The following is a 24,356-nucleotide window of genomic DNA, read 5'->3' as shown; positions in this document are numbered from 1 at the left end:
TGCTATAGTTAATTTTAATGAAATAATATTTCATTTATGTAACTCAGGTGTAAATAGGCCTGCTCCCTACTGCTTTTGATAAAAGTCACACATCAAGGTAATTCTGAGTCTAATTTGGATATAAAACTAAAGTGTAGTAGCCCCCAAAGAAAATTTGAACCAAAAATATCTGCTGAAAATACAAGAATGGTCCCATCATTTTAACATAACACAGAGGACCAGCCTGGTATTGGAAGAAACTACATTTCAATAAGGCAGTATTGTTCCTTACCACCATCCTAAATTACACTAAGTTACAGATTAGAAAACAGCCCAGTCTCCTCCACAGCTCAAAGAAAGGTCTCTCTTGTCATAAAATAAAACTGATACAGTGTTTTCTAAATGACAAACATTGAATCAAATCTACATTGGTGAATAAAATAAAGTTCTTCAGAATGCAGCATTTTCAAGTAAAACTCATGTACACTTTTTTGCCCTTGACAAACTCAACTCCTTGGTATGAAGTTTACATAACTATTTCACTTATTTCAAAGAAATTGCACAGCCTGAATATATGTCTCTACTGAAAATTAGGAAAGAAGACTTGGATATTTAGAACTAAGGATGTTTGCTAGCTGAGGAAGCTGCCAACCTGAATATCAGCTGAAATGCTCACTCTCTGAGTGTGAATGTGTTGCATCCAAGTGATAAAATGTTTCTACATGACAAATTGGACATGTTTTCAACAAGTTTAATTTTTCCCTTGCAATTTAAAGCTGAGAAAAGCTCTAACCATATAAGTGCAATTTTTGAAATGTCTACTTAGGATCACAGGTTTGTGTCCAAGAACATAGCTGTGAAAATGTGATCTGAACTATTTGAAAAATACTTGAAAAAAATCACTTACCAGATATCAATTTAGCATTAGCATAATGATTTTTTCCCTAACCAAAAGCAAAATCTTGGCAAAGTTCAAGTTTTCCCAGCCAAAACACCAGTTAAATACTGTACAGAAAGTTAATAAAAATAAATTTTAGCAATTATTAGGTACTTTCCAAACTACAGCTCAAATCAGGTATTATGAACATGAGTTAGTGAAACTATTGCATTTGCCTTTTGAGCACTCATATGATCAAGCTTTTACATGCTGTTATTTTATTGCCCACATAACTCACAAGTAATGGTATTATAATACTAGAATTAAAGAAATAAAAGAAAATTTAGAGTTAACCAGTCTTATGCCACTGTAAGTTTTCAAATGAGTTTTGTAAAATCCTACTATAGTGTCCAAAGCATTTTCACAGAAAGAGATCTAAAACCTCTCTGAAGTGGCAATCCAAACTTTCTGCTCTCCCACAGGCTGTTGGAAGTGGGCTTGGGGAAACTAAAAAGCAAGACAACCCTCTCCAAATTGTCAGATGACATGACTGATGACTAGAAACAGTATTTTTTTTCAAAAGTAGGTGATGCCTTCATAATTAGCAAAAACTCAAAGTAGAATTTTTCTTTGGACCCACAGTTATCACAAACTGCTCTGCATGAATTCCACTGGCAAGCATGGAAATGCGTGGCCAAGTGAGTATTTAGGCAGCTCGCAATTTACATACAGAATTCTAGCTCTTATTAAAATCTGTTTCCACGTGTAACTATAAGAATTCCTCAGAGCTTTCAGTAAAATTCAGCAGGGGAGATGACAAAACACACATTAGCTAACATCAAGTGCCTGGACAATTTCAATTCAGTTCTTCGGTATGGCAGTGTCCAAATCACAAAATTTGAAGGACTTCCACATAATCAGCATGTTGTCCAAACTAAGATCTTTTACGACCCAGTTATTTACAAGCAGATATTTAAACAATTTCCTAAACAACAAGTTTAACAAGGGCAGCAAGAGAGAGCGAGCTTCATCTTCCTTTTATAGTAACCCTGAACAGACTGTACTTCCCAATTTCAACAGATGGTTGAACACGTGTGTGTGCGTGTCCATTTTTCTTTTAAACAAATTGCAAGCACGCTTGTAAATTACCACCAAGACCCACGGGTACGTATGTATCCCACGGGCCGGACAGGACAGGGCAGGAAGGCGCAGACCCTTTCCACACGCACCTTTTCCGTGCTAGTAGCTCACGCTGAGGTGGAACAGCTGCTCCTGCCTCCAGCGCCTGTCCTTACAGAAATCCCAAACTGAGCTCAAGGTCCCCCCTCTGTCCCTGCAGATATCCCCTCGGGATATCCGCCCGGCTCCGCGGGGACGGCCGTGGGGAGCCGCCGGCCGCAGGAGAAAGACAAGGCGAAGGGCGTGCGTCCGGGGGCCGAGAGCCTTTCGGCCTCTTACCACGTACCATCTCGATGATCTTGGTCTTCTTACCCGTCTTCTTCTTCATGGTGAAGATGTACTGCGCCAGCACCACCCCGCCCACCAGCGCGCACACGCTGGCGCTCGCCACCGCTCCCATCTTGGCCACGGCGGTCCTGTCCATGGTAGTAGTTCCCGGGGCGCCGGGAGTGCTGCGGTGAAGCGCGGCTGCGCCCTCGGTGTGGGCGAAGGAGCGCGATCCCGGCGGGTCCTCCCTGACCGACCGCCGGGTCGGCAACGACGGCGCCGCACGCGCTCCACCGGCCCGGCCCCTCGCCGGCCCTACCACGCCACAGGGGAAAGGGGGAGGAAAAGGGTGGACGCACTGATGGAACTGGGCTCCTCGAGAACAAGAGATTTCTACGAGAGGTTTGAAGAAGATCAAAGCGCAAATCTCCGAACGCTTAGGATTGTTTGGGGGTTTTTTTCTCCTCCCAGAAAATGCAGAATAAATGTTTCTCTTCTTTGCTGTTCCCCCCAAGAACAGGACGAAGTGAGAGAGTCCAACGGCCCATGGCGCCGCTTCCCAAACTACATTTCCCAAGCACTCCCCTGGGCGGGGCGTGGGGCGGTGAGCTGTTGGTGCCGGCGGTGGGGAGAGGAGGATGCTGGAGATGGCGGCGGCGGTGGGAATGCGTCTGTAGCTCTGCTGCTCTGTGCCTCGCCTCGGGCCGCGCCTGAGCGAGGAGTTCCTGTGAGGAAGCGGGGCTGCCGCCTCGGGACGGCTCGGACTGCGCCGTGCCAAGGAGCTGTCGCCTCCCGCCCAAGTAAGCCCCCGCAGGACTCCGTCTCCCTTCTCCCGCTCCACAGGGGATGTGTGTCCGTATCTGTGTGTGTGTGTCCGTGTCCCAGGCTCGGTGTAGGTGCTGTGTGTGCTGCTCAGGGACTCTGAGGGAGGGCGGGAGGGAGTGAGGGGGTGTGTGTGGACGGCAGTGCTGTGCCAGCCCGCACTCGGCGGTAGCAGGTTGCCTAGCGGGCATAGCGACGGGAAAAAGGTAGAAAATAAGTGGTTTTGTTTGCCGGACTTGGTTTCCTTGAAAGGGGAAACACGCGGGCGTGCAGGCTGCGTTTCTTCCGAATCTCGTCTTTTGCCCTTCTTCCCGCTGGAGCTGCCGGTGCATGGCAGCCCCTCGCCTCCTGTGCGGGCTGTGGGAGCGAGTGTGCCCGGGTCTCTAGGCACGGAGCCGGCAGTTTTGAACTCGGATAATGGTATTGTCGAGCTGCCCAAAGGGATTAGTCTCCTCGCTCCTTCCCTCCCCCCCTCTTAAAATAACATCAGGTAGGGAGCAGAAAAGCTGATTTGTGCCCTGTATGACCGAGTTCTTTAGTCGTGTCACTGGAGCATCTTCAAGGCGATTATGCGGTGGAAGTTTTGATGTCGTCTGTTTATGTCTCCATTTACTTGTCTAAAAATAATCTCTCTTGCAGAAGACTTGCATCAGATTTTTTTTTTTTTTCCCCCGCTGGTACTCCTTGGTGAGAGAAGAGACCTTAGTTCTGTGACTTTGAAAACTTTTACTTAGTGCTTGTAACAGAAGGCATTTAGATTTAACAGTTTTTAAAAGTCAGTTATTTTGTTGCATTTTCTTCATATAACTAGTAGTGTCTATCACAACTAATTCAACTAATTACTATAAGATTCCTGAGGTTATTTTCTGAACTGTATAACCAGAAACTCCAGACACCTGGAATTAACATTCACTTAGCTCACACTAGCGCAATTTGAAACCAAGAGGTGTAATATACTTAAGGAAACCTGTTGCTTAACAAAGAAAAAGGTTTTTTGTATAAATAGTTGCATGTGTTAGTATAAACTTTAACAATGTTTTGTTTCCTTTTCAGTAAAGAAGAATGTCCTTGTTTAAAGCTAGAGACTGGTGGTCCACCATACTTGGAGAAAAGGAAGAATTTGACCAAGGCTGTCTATGTGTTGCTGATGTTGATAATAGTGGCAGTGGACAAGGTAAATTCAGACTTGAAATTGCTGGCTTTTAAGCCACACAGCTGTAGGTTTGCTTTGACCAATGCATGCTGAAAGCTTGTTAGCCAGGCTAGTTGGCTAGTTAGTTTTAGGTCTGCTATCTTTAATGTGTCCTTATAGGCTTAAGAAGACAAATTCAGTGCTCTCTGTCTTTTTATATTTGTATGCTGCTAAATATGTTAATTCATGCTACTAGTGTTCACTAGTAACTTCTCTCATGTCTTATTCCCTCAATGGTAGATATCTTTTAAATAAAGAATTTTCAGTTAGTAATGGGAGAAAACACATTGTGACTTGTAAAAAACCATGGGAAGAAAAAAGGAAGGTGAGAGCTAAAGAGTTAAGAATTTAGAAAAACAAATAAACAACCCTTTTGATCTGGAAAATAAGTGACAATCAAAGTAAGTAACTCGGCTTGAGTAAACCCTGCATTTCTGTGTAGTCATTAATTATGTGAAATGATCTTTGCTGTCAGGGAGAGTTGTTGTGTGTGTATTTTTTTAAAATTAATAAATTCTTGGTGTCTTTATGATATCATGCTCACCTTGGAATTTTGTTTTTACCTGGTGGAGGTACTTGAGTTTGACTTCCTTGCTGCCAGACTCTTGTAAAATTATTTTAATGTAAGATTCTTCCTTTTCAAGACAATTTGAATAAAGCTGAGCTGTTACTGATTTGGTGCACAACCTTTTTCGGTAGAAATTCATTAGAGTCATTTAGGTTGGAAAAGATCTTTGAGTCCATCAGCTAACACTATGTTCACTACAAAACCGTGTCCTTGAGCACCATGTGTACATGTCTTTTAAATGCCACCAGGAGTGGTGATTCAGCCGCTTCCCTTGGCAGTCTCTTCTGATGCTTCACAACTCTTTTGGTTAAATTTTTCCTAATATCCTATATAGGTTTTACAGGTCCTGGTGCATGTCTAAGCCCTTCACTGACTTTGTTGCCATTCTCTGGCCATGCTTCACTACCTCCATGACTTTCTTGTAGTGAGGGGCCCAAAACTGAATACAGTATTTGAGGTGCAACCTCACTATTGCTGACTACAGGGGGGCAATAGTTCTCTGGCCAAACACTTTCTGGTACAAGCCAAGATGCCATTGGCCTTCCTGTCTACCTGGGCAAATGTTCCAGCTGCTATCAACCATCACCCTAGGTACTTTTCTGTTGGGCAGCTTTGCAGTCATTCTTCCCCAAGCCTGTTGTGTTGCATGGAGTTGTTGTGACTGAAGTGAATGACCTGGCACTTGGCCTTGTTGGGCTTCATATGATTGGCCTCAACCCATTGTTCCAGCCTGTCCAGATTCTGCTACAGAGCCATCCTACCTCCAGCAGATCAACCTTCCCACCCAACTTGGTGTCATCAGCAAACTTACTAAGGGTGCACTTGATCCCCTCATCTAGGTCATTAATAAAGATCTCAAACAGAACTGGCCCCAGTACTGAGCCCTGGGGAATGTCACTCATGACTGGTCACCAGCTGGATGTAACTTAATTCACCACCACTCTCTGGGCTCAGCTACCCAGCCACTTTTCTACCCAGCAAGCAGTACACCCATCTAAGCTGTGACTATCCAGTTTCTCTCCAGGAGAATGCTGTGGGAAATGCTGTCAAAGGTTTACTAAAGTTGAGGTAAACAACATCAACAATCTGTCCCTTTTCCATTAAGCTGGTCACCTTGTCATAGAAGGAGATCAGGTTGGTCTGAACCTGCACTTCATAAAACCCTGCTGGCTGGGTCTGATCCCCTGGTTGTCCCATACAAGCTGCATGATAGCACTAAAGATTATATGCTCTGTGACTTTCCCTGGTACTGAGGTCAGGCTGACTGGCCTATAGTTCCCTGGATCCTCTTTCTGACCCTTCTTGTAGATGGGCCATCACATTTACTAACTTCCAGTCAATGGGAGCTTCCTGGTCTGCCAGGACTGATGATAAATGACAGAGAGTGTCTTGGTGAGCACTTCTACACACTCCCAGTGTTCCTGGGTGGATCCCATCTGGCTCCATAGACTTGTGTTTGTGTCCAAGTGATGTAGCAGAATGCTGACCCTTTCCCCTTGCATTACAGGGGCCTCATTCTGCTTCCTGTTCCTGTCTTCCAGCTCTGGTTACCCAGAGAACAACTGGTGCCCTATTGAAGATTTAGGCAAAGGCATCACCAAGTACCTCAGCCTTTTCCTCATCCTTTGTCACTATGTTTCCCCCCCCATATCCAATAAAAAATGGAGATTCTCTTTTGTTGCTGATGTATTGATAGAAACATTTTTATTGTCTTTTATGGTAGTAGCTAGATTAAGTTTGAGTTGGGTTTTGGCCCTTGTAATTTTCTTCCTACATAACCTTACAATTCAGCTGATTCAGCCCCACAGATTCAGCTGCCCCTTCTTCCAAAGGTCGTATCTCGTCTTTTTCCTGAGTTCCAGCCAAAGCTCTGTGCAGCTGGGATGGTATTCTTCCCTGCAAACCTGTCTTTTGTCACTGGAGGATGGTCTGGTCCTTTTAAGACTTCATTTGTTACAAATGTTCAGCCTTCATGGGTCCCTTTGCCCTTCAGACTGCCTTCCAAGGGACTCTGTCAACCAGTCTCCTAAATGGGTGAAAGTCTGCCCTCAGGAAGCCCATGACAGCTGTTCTGCTGTTACCTTCCTTCCTTTTATAAGAATCAAAATTAAAATTTTGTGATTGCTGTGCCCACTACAGCCTCCAACCATCGCACCACTGACAAATTCTTCTCTGCTCAGAAACAGCAAATCCGGTGGGGCACCTTCCCTAGTTGGCTCCTTCACCAGTTGTGTAAGGTAGTTATCTTTCATGCGCTCCAGGAATCTCCTAGACAGTTCCTCTCTGCTGTGTTATATTTTCAGCAGACATCTGGAAAACTGAAGTCCTCCAAAAGACCAAGGGCTGATGATTGTGAGACTTCTTCAAGCTGCTTGTAGACTATTTTGTTGCCTCTTTGTCCTTGTTGGGTGGTCTGTAACAGACTCCCACCATGACATCTGCCTCATTGCCCTTCTCCCTGATTCTTACCCATAAGCACTCAACCCTATTGCTGCCATCACTGGTGCTGCAAAATTGGTGTTGCATTCACGGACCTGCAAAAAATGGAATTGCTGAAGTTAAACTAGAAGACAGAGCATAATGAACATTAATTGAATCATGTCAATATTCTATCTTTTTAGGGTATTATTTGAATCTCTCTGCAGCAAATTGAATTCCACATGAGCTATTGTATTGTGTAGTATCCTATATGTTGTTTTTATTTGTTTGTTTGTTTAGATAAAATTATTGTGGGCAGTTACAAGGGATATCTTCGAATCTTTAATCCACATCCTGTGAAACCTGGAGATGAAGTACAACCTGAAGACTTGCTCTTGGAAGTGCAGTTACGAGAACCAATATTGCAGGTTGAAGTGGGAAAATTTGTTTCGTAAGTAAATAGCAGGCTATGGTGCTGCTTATTTAAATCTTAGATGTGATTTTCTTCCTTTGTTTTGGAGGGTGAGTTTTCAGTTTCTAGATGGACAACTATTAATCACATCTATGAATCCTATAATATGCATTTGAATTGCTTCTTGAATCATCTTCATGTGAGAGAATTTTTACTTAAGGTATATATAAAGAGGACAATATTGCATCGGGCTGGAGCTTATCTGGCTCTATCACTTTGGCCCGTGCCAGGAGTGGGTCACGCCCCAGGAGCAGGATGACCCGAGGTGCCACTAGAGCACTTGCTCTAAGGCCTTCTGGCTGTCAGTCTGCCTTTTTGGCCTCCTCAGTCCTGAGCTCTGAGGAGGCAAGGACAAGAGGGAGGTCTTTTGCATGGAATAATAGAGGATTTATTGCTCTGGAGAATCTTGGGGGCAAAAGACAGAAAATGCGAGTGTGCAGCAGCTGAAATAGGGAGGCAGTTCAAAGGGAGGGTACAAAGCATCAGCTAATCAGAGATGTTCTGGGGAGGATAAAAGGCAGAGTTCACAAAATCATCATCCGATGATGGAGGTGGCGGGGGGAAACTGGGTCACATGGACTAGTGAAGCCTCAAAGTTTAGGGGATTTCTGAAGTGGAATTTCAAGCATGTGGTGGGCCTAAGATAGATTGACAGGAGACTCAGGTTAGATTGACAGTGTGGGGTGGGGGAGGTCTCATTTGGACCAAACCATCAACTTGGGCAATAACAGAACATACCATTAACAAGAAACACACTGCAACAGCATAATCTTCCAGATAGTTATACAATTTTTTATAAGTATGTAGAACAGGAAAAGCTTAACATTGAAAGTTATATTTTAAGGTGTTAAGAATACTTGACTAACTTGTTATGGTCTAGGATGTAATGCTGGCCAATTGTTTCCTGTTTGATAGAGGATAGAAGATCCTTAATTACAAAGAATTTAATGGAAACGTGTGGCCGGGTAGAGGAGCGATACTGTGACTCTAAGGAAAACACCTTATAGTTAATTGGCACTAAGAGAATCTACTTAGGAGAATTTTATTTTAGAAATTAGTTCTTGAAGGATTAATTTTAATTTTGAAATGAACTTCTAATACTGTAGCATGAACATTATTTAAAAAATGAAAGTAAAATCTGTACTAATCATGGGAAACGGTCATGCACTGAGACCAAAGGCTCAAGTACTCATGGAGTGACCCTTTGCACGAATCATAATGTCTTACTCTGTGAAATGAGATAAAACATTTTCTGTGTTTACATCACAAGTACTTTGTTAGAAGTACAATTTGTGTTTGGAGGAAGAAGAATGTGAGGGTTTGTAGGTTCTTTCAGCTAGTATAGAAGTGAATTTAAGAAAAGTTTGTGTCTGATATCGCTGAATAATGCTTGTTTGGAGGGATGATCCACATATCATCCCTTCATGAAGGATCAATAGCACCTTATTTCAGATGAATTTCAAACTAAACTGGAAAAATAATGGGGCTGCTCTTCACATTTGAATCCCAAAATATGTTCTTAAAGGATTAATTTTGATTTTGGAATTACTTCAGCATGAATTTAGGAAGATCAGTACTTCCAAGTTTTTATGCTAGCATCTAACACCCAAACCTTTGCATTTGGCCTACACTTGAGAACAATGTCAACATGTTACTTGAATTTTATCCTGTATGAATTCTATTTTGATTTATCTGAAAACAGTGTTTTTCATACCCTTCTTTACAGTGGTACTGAGGGACTTCATCTGGCTGTGTTGCATTGCCGAAAACTCTGTGTGTATGCTGTTTCAGGTTAGTTTACAGATCCAAACTTTCCAGCAATTTTAAGTGTATTCTGAAGTTTGAATTAGGTTAATGTTAAACTTGGTATATACAATGTTTGCCCATCATCACTGAAGATCTGCAGTCATGTTCTTTCACTCAAGCCCACATATGAAGAGGAGACACTAGTAATTAGGTTGAGGAGAGATTTGCTGATCTGCTCCATGCCTGAGATGCTGTGATGTGTGTGATGGTCTGTGGTTAGCAGTGATTGTGAACGACTAGTTCTCATTATGGTTTTATGAATTGGTGTTATTGTTCAACATGCTAATGAACAAATGGTTGTAAAATGCCAACCTACTTAGCTCTTTAAAAATAAACAATTATGATTCTTTCTGAACTCAGAAGTCCAGATAATTTTTTAGAAAGCCAGAACATTAGTAAGGTAGACTATGAGAAGACAGGAGGTTAATACTTGTAATAAGGTGAAACCACTGTGCTTTGTCTTAAGTCCTTTTTTTTCTACTGGCTTTGGCTAGAAATTCTATATGATGTGTTCTCTCTCTGTGTGTGAAGAGCCTAGTCATGAAATACATATTCTGTGCTTTGATTTTTTTCTTCTATATGCACAAAGCAAAGCACAGATTTAAGAGATCTGTCAATGGTATACCCATCTTCAAAATTCAATAGAAAACATGGCATTGTTCATTTTCCGCATGCAGGGACACACTCTGTTATTTCTTTCATTACAAGAGCATGGTTTTCTTGTAGGAGAAGCTTTTTCCTATTTACAGCCTTGTAGTCAGGTTACAAAAATGGGCTCTCTTTGCCTATCTGGAGACACCTGTGAAAGTGGTCTTTGCTGAGGAGGGATTCTTTGAGATGTACTGCAGTTTTTGTGCTTTCTCTTTGCTGTAATAATGTTTATGCCTTAGGATTGTAGCCTACCAGTGTGATTTTTATTAAAACAATTTATTTTAAAATCTGCATTAAGAGCATACAACATTAAGTCTAGAAGTCTTTAGTAGTTATAATTTGCTGTTTAGTTTACATGACTTAAGCAGTTAAGTAATAATAAAAGTAAATTTTGCTTTCTTTTAATAGACTTTTCATACTAATCTGTAAGCAGTCATACTTTAATGGTAATTTCTGTTATCTGAGTGGATACTCTCAAGCTTCTCTGAGAAACAACTATCATTACTTCTTTATGCTTTTAAGGCAAATTCCACTTTGATAAAGTGGAATCCTTACTTGCTTTATGCATGTTACCATATCTGTTATTCATAATAAAAATTGCTATGCTGTTTCTTTTGACACATGAAAGCATCCTTCAGGGCTGACTAAACTATGCCTTGATATTGTATTATTGCCAATATACACAGACTGACTTCTTTGTGACTTGTTTATCCTGAAGTGTTTCTGATTTTCTAGTTACTACTCAGCAGAGCTTTTTCCCTCATGTCTATTCCAGTCTTTTCCCTAACGTGGGCCTGCTTTAGGGGTAATTGTTTAAAACTGATTTAAACTGTTTAAAAATTTGGTTTGATTGGAGAAATTGCCTAAAATGTAAGCATAAGCTACAAATCTTTCATAGAATTTTGTTCAAGTTGTTGGAATAATCTTTGTATGAAATTAAAGCTGTGGTAAGATTTAGCAGAAAACACCTTTATTCCCAGCTGATGTGGCTATTCTCAAAGATTTTGGTTTACTTTTTTTTTTGTTTGCTAATATTAGTCCTTAAGTATTACTTTATGTAATGAACTTTCTTCATGGGTTTCAGGAAAAACTTGATTCTCAAAAGAGGAATTTCAGTTTCTTTAGAAAGACTTTTATTTTCTGGTAGGTCCTTGAAGGAATCAGGAAGTTAAAATTTATGCAGGCCTTTTCAGAGAATGTGACGTATATCACAAAATTATTTTCGTTATCCTTTGTTTGTATTTTATCTTTGCATTGCTGATTGCTCCCTTCAATTTCAGACAAAGTAAAAGGAAATGATGAGTGTGCCCTAAACACAGCTTTGTCAAGTGGTAGCTAATGACCAACTACAACTTAATTTGAGACAAAGACTAAAAGACTATTGCAGCTGAAACTGTTAGATATAGTATATTTACCAAATAGCTAGAGAATCATAAGAATTCCCCTTTGAGCAGGGGGAAGTATAGCTTTTTTTTTGATCTTGGAGGTGTGCCCAATATGAAAAATACGTTTAAATAATAAATTCTCAGCATTTTGCAAAGCCTTTATACCATGTATAGTATAACAACACCTTATTTCTGATTCTGGCCTTTAGGAATTTTGTAGCTTGATGATTTTTTTTTTCAGAAAGCAGCAATGTGAGCCTTCATATCTCAAAAGTCACTAGAAATTAAGTAACATTTTCTTCAGATTGTTTACACTGATATTCCTTTATTTTTTCCATAGTGTGTGGATCAAATTAATAAATATTTACCCTTTGTTTTTTTGTAGGAACTCAGGGGAATGTGGAGCATGGGAACCAGTATCAGATTAAACTGATGTATGAGCACAATCTTCAGAGAACTGCTTGTAATATGACTTATGGCCCATTTGGTGGTGTAAAAGGTAAGCTCCTTGTATATTCTTTATAATCAGTTTAACTGAATTTTGAAAGGTAACATGGTACTGCTGTGTAGAGGAAGACATCTTTCTATGCATGATGGTACTTTTTATCTGATGCATATTGAAAATAACTCAAGTTGAAATGAGTGAAGAATATTAAATGCAGAGCAGTTTTTTTTCCCTCACAGTTTGAACTAGGTATGAGTTTACAAGGATAATACTGATTTCAAAAAAGTGACAAAATTCCTGGCTGTTTCCTTGTAAAGTACTTCAACATCTAAAAAAATAATTGTTTTCTTCTGTGATTTAATTCTGTTTTACTTTTCTGTGCTTGTGTATCCTGGACAAATTAAAAAATTAACATATTCTTTTGCTGAACCTAAGGTATCAAGTTTCTTTAAAGATATGTAATGCAGACTTCTAAAAAAACTGATTAAACTTAGATTGGGAAAACAGAACAGTGGACAATAATATTTATGGTGTATTTGTAGATTTGAATGAGTTTAATAGATATCAGTGTTTTGTGGATTTGTGGACTTGTGAACTTGTTTTTGTGTTCTGATATGGAAGCATTTAGATTGGCTTTGCATAACATCTTTTTTTTAGAACTAAAGATTGCCCAAAAGTATTTGGGGGGTGGCAGTCATCAACAAAAGTAGTGTCTCTAAACTGTTGGCAGAGTGATAATTCACTTTACAAGGCAGAAAGTCTCCTGCATCAATATAGCAAATATATGCAGACAGTCCCTCAGTTCTGTGTCTGTAATAATCTTCCAATAATAATGCTACAATGCATTACACTCAGGCTTGTCCCTGGGCTTAAATTCAGCCAACCAAAATCCTTACTGATTGAAGAAGAGATTTTCACCTATTAATTTCTTACAGCTACCTTGGGTAAAATGGTTAGCTCATGTGGGTGAGAAGGTATAAGGGCTATGAGTATCTTGAGGAATGAGTATATAGGGTATGAGCATGTTCCTGTTAAAAGCAGAAAGACAATACAATGTTCCTAAATCTGAGAAGAAGGAATAATGTCCTCTGACATTCTACAGTGGAGTGGCAGTAACAAATGTATAGGGGATAGTGAACTAAGTTGTGTCTGGAACGGTTCAAAAAGAATAAAACAAACACCAAGCAGTGCTGCAGAAGAAGTTCTCTGGATTTTTGACATGCATGTTTATTTACTATGGAGGTCTATGTAGAGGTCTGACCACCAGCTCAATCTTCATGCTAGACCTATGTCTTGAGCTGTGGTGGATGTAAGAAATCTGATGAAGAAGGTGTCTTTGCAAACTAGGGAGACAGGAGGTAATGTTTACCCTAGAACCTACTCAGCAAGCAAAACACTTTTCAACACCTAGGATGGTCAAAATGAGGGCCAATCTTGACAAAGCAGTAAGAGCAGCAGAAGGAACTCTAGTAAGTTCTGTAAACTTATTGGAGTTTTCTGTGTTAGCATGTTGTGCTAATTACCTTTTCCTTTTTTTTTCACCATGTTCCAGTTCACATATGTGTTATTGCTGTTGGACAAAGAATGATCTCAAGTCATAAATAAGGAAGGCAGGGATTTTTTTAATGTAATGAATAATGCATGTTTATATTTTAAGATCAAGATGCTTTCTGTTTAAGACGTAAATCTAGGAAAATTATAGTGAATGTTCAGGTACCTGTTAGGAGGCTAATAAGGCAAGTGTTGATGCATCAGAGAAATTGGCAAAATGGACACGGGGAAAGTTCTTTTCGGGAAATGAAGGAATATTCTTTTTTTGATAGATTTCCTGAATGTTCTTTTTATGTAGCTTTCCTAGACTATCTGGTTAGATTTCTTATCAAGGATATGCTTTTAATCTTGCCCCAAGCCTTTTGCAGTGAGTCTATTTTAGGTTTCTTAAATATCATCTTTAATATCTTGTTCATAAGCCTTGAGGCTTATGAAGGACAGTATTGTTTTTATTTCCATCTTGCAAGTCCAGCCAGAGTGAATCAGAAAGGAGGTCTAGCAAGTACTGTTAATTTTAGTAAACAAATGCCTGTCCTGGTCTAGCCTGCCATGCTGTCTATGTGTATCTGTGTTTGGCAGATGTTCTGGTGTGCCACTGAAAGTCTGTAAATAAATAAACTTTTTTTTTTTTTTTTTTTTTTTTACCATCAGCCTTCCGCAGGCTTCTCTGGAATTCTTTTCAGGCATCTGCTAACAGTGTCTTTTGCCTTCAGAAGAGGTTAATTCATGGTGGTGCTATAAGCCTGTAGCAATAAGCTTGCTTTGCTAACAGTCTTCCTTCTGCACCACAGTCTGGAAGTAGAATAAGAAAATACAGGGAGAGGTTTTGCATTTATTGCCATCTGTTACTACTGTGACTAATGTGTGTCTTACTGCTATACTCAAGCATGTTTGAAACAATGTGTGGGTGAAAGAGACCCTTCACAAGTCGTGTTCACGGAGCTACTGAAGCAAACACAGGAGAATGGCAATCGAACAGAAGGAGGAAAGCATGTGTACAGGGAAAGCATGCTGTGGGAGTGTTGGGGAGGAGGGTGAATGTCAGACCCTCAGGAACATGATTTTTCATCTTAGTAAGCAAAGAATGCTGTAGGAGTTGACACCAAGAACTTGATATATGAAGTTGCTCAGATTTCTCTTGCTGAAGATTATGCTTTTTTTCTTTTTATGGAGATCTTAATCCTATACCTTCAGTGGTAAGTCAGTGTGTTCTACTCAGCCATATGATTTAACACTGACAAAAGAAAAAAAGAGATTGAGTTTGCAGTCATGAAGGGTATGGGATGGGTGAAAAGTAAAGCCAGGACCATGAACTTTAGGCAAGCAAACTTCCCACTCTTCAAGGAGTTAGTTGGACCCCTTGTGAAATGCTCTCACGGACAAGGAGTCAGAAAATGGCCGATCTTCAAGGGTGCCTTCCATAGAGTGCAAGAGCTCAGGATCCCCAGGTGTGAGAAATTGGGAAAGGAAGCAAGAGATGAACATGTCTAAGTTGAGATCTGCTGGTCAAACTAAAGGGCAAGAAGGAAATGCACACCTTGTGGAGACAGGGATAGGTGATCTGGGAAGAATATAGGGATGCTGTCTGGTTGACTAAGGAAGGGGTCAGAAAAGCCAAGGTACAGTTGGAGATGAACTTGGTGAGGGGTGCAAAGAACAACAAGAAGGGCTTCTACAGGAACATTAACCAGAAAAGGAAGGTCACAGGAAGCAACACTGGCAAACTGGTAAGAGTGAACGAGTGGAAGGCTGAGGAACTCAACAACTTTTTTGCCTTAGTCTTCACTTCTAATCTGTCTTCCCACACCTCTCAAGTGGTAGAGAGCAGAATGGGGACTGGGGGAACAAAATCTCTCCCACTGCAAGGAAAGATTGATTTTGTGACTACCTGAGGAACCTAAGTCTCTGCGACTGCACTGAATGATGTTATTATGCTTCTGACCTGATGGAATTGTCTGATGTAGTTGCCAATCTACACTCTATGATTCTTGAAAAGTCTTGGCAGCAGGTGAAATCCAGGTTACTGGAAAAAGGGAAACACTGAATGCATTTTAAAAGGGCTGGAAAGGAGCCCCCCAGGAAGTAGCAACCTGTCAGCCTCACCTCTGTGCCTGGAGCAAAACTTTCTAGAAGCTGCGCTAAGGCACATGGAGAACAGGGATGTGACTCTAGACAGTGAGCATGGTGTCACTAAGGGCAAGTCCTGACAGATCAACTAGAGGTCCAGTGGAAGAGTGCCATGGAGTGGCTACACCAGTGGATGAGGTAAGGATTATGGATGCCATCTATCTGGACTTCTGTAAAGCCTTTGACACACTCCTCCAAAACACCTGTCTCTTTAAATTGGTGAGAGGTGATTTTGATAGTTGGGCTGCTCATTGGATGATGAATTGGTTGTGTGGTTGCATTTAGAGAATAATAGAATCACAGAAAATTCTGTTTGAAGGGACCCATGAGGATCATCCGGTTCAGTTCATGACCCTGTGCAGGACACCTCAAGAATCACACAATGAGCTTTTTGAACTCAGACAGACTTGGTGGTGTTACCACTTCCCTGGGCAGCCTGCTCAACCACCCTCTGTGTGAAAAACCTTTTCTGATATCCAGTCTAAACCTCACCTGGCTCACCTTTTTGTCATTTCTTCAAGTCCTGTCAGTGGTCACTAAAGTGAGAGATCTCCTGCTTCTCTACTTCCCCTCAGGAGGATGTTGATATCTCCTCTCAGTTTCCTCTTCTCTAGGCTGAGCAAATTAAGTGACCTCTGTTCCTCCTTCCTCTCCAGACCCCTCACCATCCTACAGAAGTAGAGAATGACAAGTGGTGCTCCTTGGGCATCTGTAGTAGGACCTGCACTCTTTAATATCTTCATCAATTATGTGTTTTAGGCAGTGGGATTGAGTGCACCCTCAGCAAGTTTGCAGATGACACTAAGCTTTGTGGTGCAATTGACACATCCCACTGAAGGGTGGGATGCCATCCAGAGGCACCTGGACAAGCTTGAGAAGTGGGCCCATGGTAACCTGACAAAGTTCAACAAGTCCAGGTGCAAGGTGCTACACCTGCATCTGAGCAATCCCAGACATGAGTACTGATGAATTCATTGAGAACAGCCCTATAGAGAAGAACTTGGGTGTTCTCATGGATGAAAAGCTGGATGTGAGGCAACAATTTGTGCTCACAGCCTGGAAGGCCAAGCGTGTCCTGGGCTGCATCAAAAGCGGCATGACCATCAGGCTGAAGGAGTGATTGTCTCCCTTGTGAGACCCCACCTGTAGTGCTGCTTGCAGTTCTGGAGTCCTCATCACAGGAAATATGTGGAACTGTTGGGGCAGGTCCAGAGGAGGGTCAGGAATGTGGTCAGAGAGCTGGAGCACCTCTCCTATCAAGACAGGCTGAGAGAATTGGAGTTGTTCAGCCTGGAGAAGAAGGATTCAGGAAGACCTTAATGTGGTCTTTAGCTACTTAAAGGGAGCCTAAAGAAAAGCTGAGGACAAATGGTTTATGCTAAAAGAGGGACAATTTAGATAAGATACAAGGAGGAAGTTTTTTTACAATGAGGGTGATGAAACACTTAAGGTTAGATTGGATGGGGTTCTAAGCAACCTGATCTAGAAGATGTCCCTCATTGTGGGGGAGGTTTGGACTAGATAACCTTTAAAGAACCCTTCTAATCCAAACTATTCTATGATTTGATGATTTTAATGTGTCTGGAGTTGTTTCTTGTGTTCGAAATATGGAAACAAACACCACTAGTTGTGTACTGCATTCTCATTCAGCTTTCTTCAATGTAAGTTTTTGTTGTTCTGTCCTTGCTAGTTTATGGCAAGCTTAGACCCTTGTAATATTTTGGTCTATTTGACAGCACATCTCTTTGATTGAAATCTGATGGATATATAAAACATACAATGTACAACTGTTACTTCTCAACTGTTGATTTTTTTTGTCTCTTGTATTAGGAAAAAGCTGTTCCTGATTTCTCTGTGGGGGTTTTGTGAAGTAAAGAAACCTATTTTGTAGCCTAATTCCTACATTTCATGTCTTCAGATTAATGACTTGGTCTATGAGCAATCTTCACATGTGGAAGAATTGAGATAAATGTTCTCGTAACAAGAACAGATGAAGAAACAACAAACTCATTTATTCTCATCCCAGAAAGTTGAAACTTAAATTAAAGAAGCTGTTAAAACTGTGGAGTAAAAAACTCAAAGACTGAGAAGCTGACCAATGACTTGCATAGTTTAACAGTATATGTTTTTCTTGAAAATACCAGAGTGTGAATTGTGGGTGTCACCACTAGATGGTCCTCTCAGAACAGTTACAGGTCAGCATTTCTAAAGCTGCATTTATTCTTGATACGATTCTACAAGTGTATTTGCTGCAATAGTTAAGTATAGAAAGCACAAAAGCACTTTCTGAAAACCTCTATAGCTAAAAGTCTTTTATTGATCAAAATAAAAAGTATTCTGTTGGTTGTAGAACTTCAGCAAAAAGGTGAAATGAAATTACTCTTACTTTCAGCTTACTTCAGAACTGAAGGCCCAGAGGTGTGACAAATAACTATGAAATCCCTTATTAGTTTAGCTAGAATTCTAAATAAAGCTAATGGAAATGTTTAAAAATAAACATGTTTAAATGTTTAAACATAAAGTAAATGGAAAACACTTACAAAGATGAAAATATACAAGTCAAGCATAGTGTAGACAGAGTTGATTGTGACTTAGAATTTTAAAATCTGCAGCAAAGGATCATAATGCAGATCTTTACATTTCTTTGCTGCTTTAGCCATGTGTTTGTTTCTTGCTGTCTCTGAGCACTGGTGCTAAAATGAAAACAAGAAACTATCAAGAAGGGACATAGAAAGATCAGCTATTGATTTTATATTAAAAAAAAAATCAGTATTTTTAGCCCAGACTTTCAAAAGTTGAACTTAACTTTAAGCCACTGCCTTTGTTGTTTAGAATGTATGCCTCCTTTTCATATTTCTGAACTCTTCCTCATGGTCTTAGAGCTATAAGTTGAGTTTGTCATCCAGTGCTCCAGTTCTAACAAATGGGTGATTTTAGATAGGATGATTCATGATAAAATCATGAGTCTGTAGTGCTGAACCCTGGTTTTCAACCGAGTGAACTCAATCTAGGCACAAAATGTCACAGCCCTTAAGTAATGAACATATTGTAAACTTCATGGTTTACTTCAGATAAAAAAATTAAAGACCTTGAGAGTACTCTACCTTAAGGTATCTTTTTTTTCTTAAGAAAATGAAGGTGAAAAAACATATATCTTTATGTTTTATGTTACACCCTTACTTATGGTGAGGACTCAGCTTTACAAAAATTTTACTTTATATATTCATCACATAAGTTTTATAAGGTCAGGTTGTACTTTTATGGCATCATGCAATTACGCCACTAGAGACTGCCATGCTAAGAATTCAACTGTCATTATATGAAGGGATATTTGCTGATAGCTTACACTATCTTGGAAAGTATTTTCTGTTTTCACATCTGTAGTATGTTCTGAGTCTTTATGAGTCAAATACCAATGACCTAGTACTTGGCTTTAGCTCATAATTTAAGATGATGAGCTCATTAAAGAGGTTAAGTTTGGAGGCAGCCTGGGCTGTGGCGGCTCTGGCCTGGTTGAGTTTGTGATCTCAAGGAGCATGGTCTTGGCAAGAAGCAAAGTCAGGACCCTGAGCTTTGGAAGAGTGAACTTCCAGATGTCTAAAGAGCTGGTGTAAAAGATGCCCTGAAAAGCTGTCCTTAGGGACAAAGTAGCTGACCAGAGCTGTCACTTTTCTTAGAGCACAAAGCTCTCCATCCCACTGTGTGAGAAATCAAGCAAGGTAGGGCAGATACCAGCATGGATGAGCAAGGATTTAATCCTCAAACTGAGAAGTAAGGAAGAAATGCACAGCCAGTGGAAACAGAAGACAGTGACCTGGGGAGAGTACAGGAATATCATTCAAATGTGTAGGAATGGGATCAAGAAAGTCAAAGCACTGATGGAACAGAACTTGGTGAGGGATGTGAAAAATAACAAAAAGCTATTCTGTAACTATACAGTGTCAGAAAGGAAAGGCCAAGGAGGGTGTACCCCCCAATAAATGACAAAGGAGAACTGGTAACAACAGATATGCAGAAGACAGGTGCTCAATGAGTTTTTTGCCTCAGTCTTCACTGACAGGTTTCCCACATCTCAAATCCTTGAACATCTAGTGGGAGTGGGGAGAGCCAAGTGCCTCCTGCTGTAAGCAAAGAGCAGGTTTGGGACTATTTCATGAAACTGAATAGCCACAAGTCTGTGGGGCCTGATGACATGCATCCCAGGGTCCTGATGGAACTGACTGATGTTGTTGCAAAGCCACTCCATTGTATTTGAAATACAATATAGCAGTCAGATAAAGTCCCATTAACTGGAAAAAGGGAAACACCTCTCCTATTTATAATAAGAGGAGAAAGGAAGATCTGGGAAATAGATCATCCTGGAAGCAATGTTAAGGCATAGCTTCACTAAGGACAAATCATATCTGACCAGTCTTTCTCTGATGGACTTACTGCAATGGTTGACAAAGGACAGTGAATGGATATTTTCTACCTAGGCTTCTCTAAGGTGTTTGACATGGGCCCACATGGCATCTTTACCTCCAAACTGGAGAGATGTGGATTTGCTGGATGGACTATTTGGTGGATAAGGAATTGGCTGGATGGATGCAGCAGGAGAGTTGTGGTCAATGGCTTTATGGCCAGGTGGAGGCTGGTGACAAGTGGTGTCTCTTACGGGCTCTGTCTTGTGACATCATGTAGACGATGGATTGAGTGCACCCTCAGCAAGTTTGCAGATGACACTAAGCTTTGTGGTGCAATTGACACATCCCACTGAAGGGTGGGATGCCATCCAGAGGCACCTGGACAAGCCTGAGAAGTGGGCCCATGGCAAACCTGACAAAGTTTAACAAGTCCAAATGCAAGGTGCTACACCTGCATCTGAGCAATCCCAGAGATGAGTACTGATGAATTAATTGAGAACAGCCCTATGGAGAAGAACTTGGGTGTTCTCATGGATGAAAAGCTGGATGTGAGGCAACAATTTGTGCTCACAGCCTGGAAGGCCAAGCGTGTCCTGGGCTGCATCAAAAGCGGCATGACCAGCAGGGTGAGGGAGTGATTGTCTCCCTTGTGAGACCCCACCTGTAGTGCTGCTTGCAGTTCTGGAGTCCTCATCACAGGGAATACCTGGACCTATTAGAGCAGGTCCAGAGAAGGTCCACAAAAACAATTAGACGGATGGGACATCTCCCAAGACAGACTGAGACAGCTGTGTTTTTTCAACCTGGAGAAAAGGCTCTAGGGAGACCTTGTTGTGGCCTTACATTATTTAAAAGGGGCTTACAGAGAAGAGGGAATGTGATCTTTTACAAGGGCAGATAGTGATAGGACAAATGGGAATGGTTTCATTCTAAAAGAAGAGAGGTGTCACATCCCTGGGATTTTTCAAGGCTAGGTTGGATGGGCCCCTGAGCAACCTGACCTAGTGGGTCCCTGCAAAGAAGAGTGACATCATCAACTAGATCAGGTTGCTCTGAGACCTGTCCAGTCTGATCCTGAATGCACCTAGGGATGGTGCATCCACCACCTTAGTGCACAATCTGTTCCAGAGTTTTACCACCCTCCTTGTTAAAAAGTTCTTTCTTATGTCTAATCTAAATCAACCCTTTTTTACTAAAACCTTTGCCCCTTGTCCTATAACAACATGCTCTTCTAAAAGTTTATCCCCATAAATAATTTAAAATGTTGTATTAGCTGGTACACCCTAAGTGATGGAATTTTTTTTTGCTGATTGAAAGCTTCTGATAAATAAGTTGCATGTTATTCCATCTTTAAAAGACAGGAATAGAGTGAAGCAAGTGGTTCCAGTTGAGAATTCCTTTTCTTATTCTTTATCATGCAGTATGCCTCCAGTTCAGTTTCTGAGGCATAAATCTGGTATTAATCTAAAAATAGTCAAGTATTATTAAGCAATATTCCATATATTGTTTAGTCTTAATAAAGTTAAAACAATGTTAATTGAAAAACAGTGAGAAGGGTATTTTTTTGGTAGCTAGGTAGTGATTGGATTTTGAGCCAGTATTGTTACATTTTGTGATAAAATTTGGTCATAATTTTATATTATTCCCATGTTTTGTTTTTTATGGTTACACCAAAATCATGTAGGTGTAATTATTTTAATTAAAATAATGATGATTCGTTCTACCTGTGCAGAATTTTGGTTAATCAATTTACCATTGTTGACATCAGTTGTATGAAATAGTAGTAGTAAACTATCTTAATGTAAAAATATTAAAACTCCTTAAAGATGTGTAATCACATAGTGATTGGTTGAAATAATTATCAGCTGCTTAAGAATCTCATGAATTTACATTTTTTAAATTGAAATATTGGCACAGTAGAAGATTTGCAGGGAATGGGCATTAAGCAAAACTCATTTTTGACTCAGTGCAAATAATTTCATATTACTTCATAGTTAATTTTATTGTCTCTTTCTAACATGATGTTTAGATAATTAGTGCTGAAGTTACCTTAATTTTGTACCTACAACATACAGAATAAACTCTGACCTTGACAAATTATGTGCCTTGAGTTTTTCATGTCCATATTGAAGGTGTTTAGACATGGTATGTTTTTCTGCCTGTAGAGAATTCTGTGAAAGAAGACAGTAGTTTGGAGCATGACTCCTACTCCTACTTTACCATTTTCTGTTGGATGGGTTAGGACTTAGCCACTTTATACCATTAGTTTAAGTCCTTCTACATTCTGAGAAACAATCAATGTACTTCTTGGGCCTGACTGTTCTTAAAAAGAGGTATTTACTGATGTGGAACCTGTTTATAAGAAATGATGGTATTATGCTTTTTATAGTGGAAGAAAAGTGCCCTTATTTCTTTGAAATAGTTTGCAAATCAGGTTACAATTTCATTCTTTGCCTTGTTTGTCTTGAGTCAGATGTGACTTATGTTTGAGGAAAGTATATGCACTAAATTTCTGCAGAAGTAATGTGAAGAGTAGAGAAGGGCTTTGAAGTAAAAACTAAGCCACTGTTACTTGAAACTTTGGCAGCTTTACAGATTATCACATAAATTTCCTGTGGTCAGTAGTGCATTAGACTGAATGCTGGACAGGATAGTATCTCATATATGAACAAACAATGGTATGTAAGAAGTGAATAGTAAAGTTCTCTGCTTTGAGGACTGGTGAATGAGGTGCAGGTTTCCTGAGCTGCTCTCTGAAGTGCTTAGGAAGTATGTGAACGATCACATGCTCTAGTAGGACACCCTTTCGCAGGCGAGGACTGGGTTATGTGGTTGCTCTTCAGGGTGTAAGTGGTACATTAAGGTGTGTGTATAAATACTCTGAATACTTCCAGTGTTCCTTTTCATTTTTTAAATTTTTATTTCCAATGTTAAAAATTTTTTCATCTTCTTAAGAGCTAAAGAAACAGCATATTGATTGCTTACCAGTGGGGGATATAATCTGTTGGGTTGCTCTTGAACAGAATAATAATTTTATTTAGTGACAGGCAGAAATCATAGTTTAATAACTTTGCTTTCTTAGCTGCTGAATTCTTTTTGAGTGGCATTTACTTATAGATAATGGTTTTGGACTGCAAAAGCACTGTTACTGCTTTATGTGATTCTACACACTTACATTATCTAATAAGAAAGTAATAAGTGAATTAAATAATAAGTGAATTAAGTAAAATTAAGTGAAAGAAGTAATAAGTGAATTAACCACAGTTTTCTATAACTCTTCAAATGAGTTGATAAATGATTTAGTATTGGATCCCCCTAATAAGCACAGGCTTTGAAATTGACATTTTCATCTGAAACCTTAATGCCTTAAGTCAGCTTCCAGAGCAGTTCAGATTTGTTAGAAGTTGTTTCATGGATACCCTACCAATAAAAGCAGATAATAAAACAATAGCAAAGGGAAGGCAAAAAGAAAATACAGCTTTGACATGAAAACATTACAAGCAGAAAGGTGTGAAAATATCTTGAACCTATCTTTTTTCTCAGCAAATGGCCTTGAACTCATTTTACTTTTATTATAGCACTGGCCTAGAGGCTAAGTATTTTGAGTGTTACAACAAAGAAGGTGCTATATGGAGGAATTTTTTAAATAATGAAATACAACATATGCATAAACCATGCAATCTTGTAACAGGAAACTTTGTGAGGAGGGTAGACTGTGTTTAACTTTTCTACAATTCTGCAAGAATAAATTTTATTAGGTGTTAGTCAGAAAAAAAATTATCAGCTGAGTTTTATGCTGTAAGGTTAAATGAATCTTATGACTATGTTTAAATACTGGAGCAGTATAAATTCAGACTTTAATTTATTGGGTAGCTGAGGAGCAGAATATTTAACTGTTGCCTTCCTGTTAAATTACTTCTACATAAGAACAGATTTTTGGAAAGGTTTGGGCTTAAAACTTTTCATGGAATAGATCTGCTGTTGACCACTACTTCTAAATGATTTCTCACTCAACTTTGGAAAAGTGTTGTTTTGGTTTTTTTTCCTATTAATAATTGAGTTAGAACTTCTCTAAATTGAACAAGTGAATGGAAAAATAATCAAGGAAAATGTTCTCTGAGTCTCTTACAATCCATTTTCTTTTGCCCTCTTCAGCTTTTCTTAACAGTAATGACTGTAGCCTAATGATCACAGCCTAACTGAAATAAAAGTTC

General features: G+C 39.9%; 2 protein-coding genes across 47 annotated transcripts in view; one reads left to right on the top strand and one right to left on the bottom strand.

Moving 5' to 3' along the window:
* NT5C3A (5'-nucleotidase, cytosolic IIIA) overlaps positions 1-2,618 on the bottom strand; it is a 28,226-nt gene extending 25,608 nt beyond the window's left edge. For 5 of the 24 annotated variants that reach the window (XM_086847853.1, XM_086847849.1, XM_086847904.1 and 2 more), the window contains exon 1: positions 2,322-2,577. Coding sequence is in view for 5 of the 24 variants with exons in the window: in XM_086847966.1 (XP_086704092.1) it covers positions 2,318-2,459 (142 nt within the window). In the remaining 19 variants the exon portion in view is untranslated. Of the gene's footprint in view, positions 1-2,317 lie in introns of all 24 variants that reach the window. The other 19 variants (XM_023919412.2, XM_086847874.1, XM_086847882.1 and 16 more) reach the window with 14 other exon arrangements.
* A 235-nt stretch (positions 2,619-2,853) lies between these two features.
* BBS9 (Bardet-Biedl syndrome 9) overlaps positions 2,854-24,356 on the top strand; it is a 291,318-nt gene continuing 269,815 nt past the window's right edge. For 11 of the 23 annotated variants that reach the window (XM_086847640.1, XM_086847617.1, XM_086847597.1 and 8 more), the window contains exons 1-5: positions 2,890-3,102; positions 4,178-4,298; positions 7,603-7,753; positions 9,501-9,565; positions 12,002-12,115. In XM_086847640.1, the coding sequence (XP_086703766.1) occupies positions 4,187-4,298; positions 7,603-7,753; positions 9,501-9,565; positions 12,002-12,115 (442 nt within the window). In that variant the 5' untranslated portion in view covers positions 2,890-3,102; positions 4,178-4,186. Of the gene's footprint in view, positions 3,103-4,177; positions 4,299-7,602; positions 7,754-9,500; positions 9,566-12,001; positions 12,116-24,356 lie in introns of all 23 variants that reach the window. The other 12 variants (XM_086847613.1, XM_086847607.1, XM_086847703.1 and 9 more) reach the window with 2 other exon arrangements.

The sequence above is a fragment of the Cyanistes caeruleus genome, chromosome 1 (assembly GCF_971803275.1).
Source record: "Cyanistes caeruleus chromosome 1, bCyaCae1.hap1.1, whole genome shotgun sequence".
Taxonomy (NCBI): Eukaryota; Metazoa; Chordata; class Aves; order Passeriformes; family Paridae; genus Cyanistes; species Cyanistes caeruleus.
Note: the sequence above shows the minus strand (reverse complement) of the source record. Positions and strands in the feature narration are given on the sequence as shown.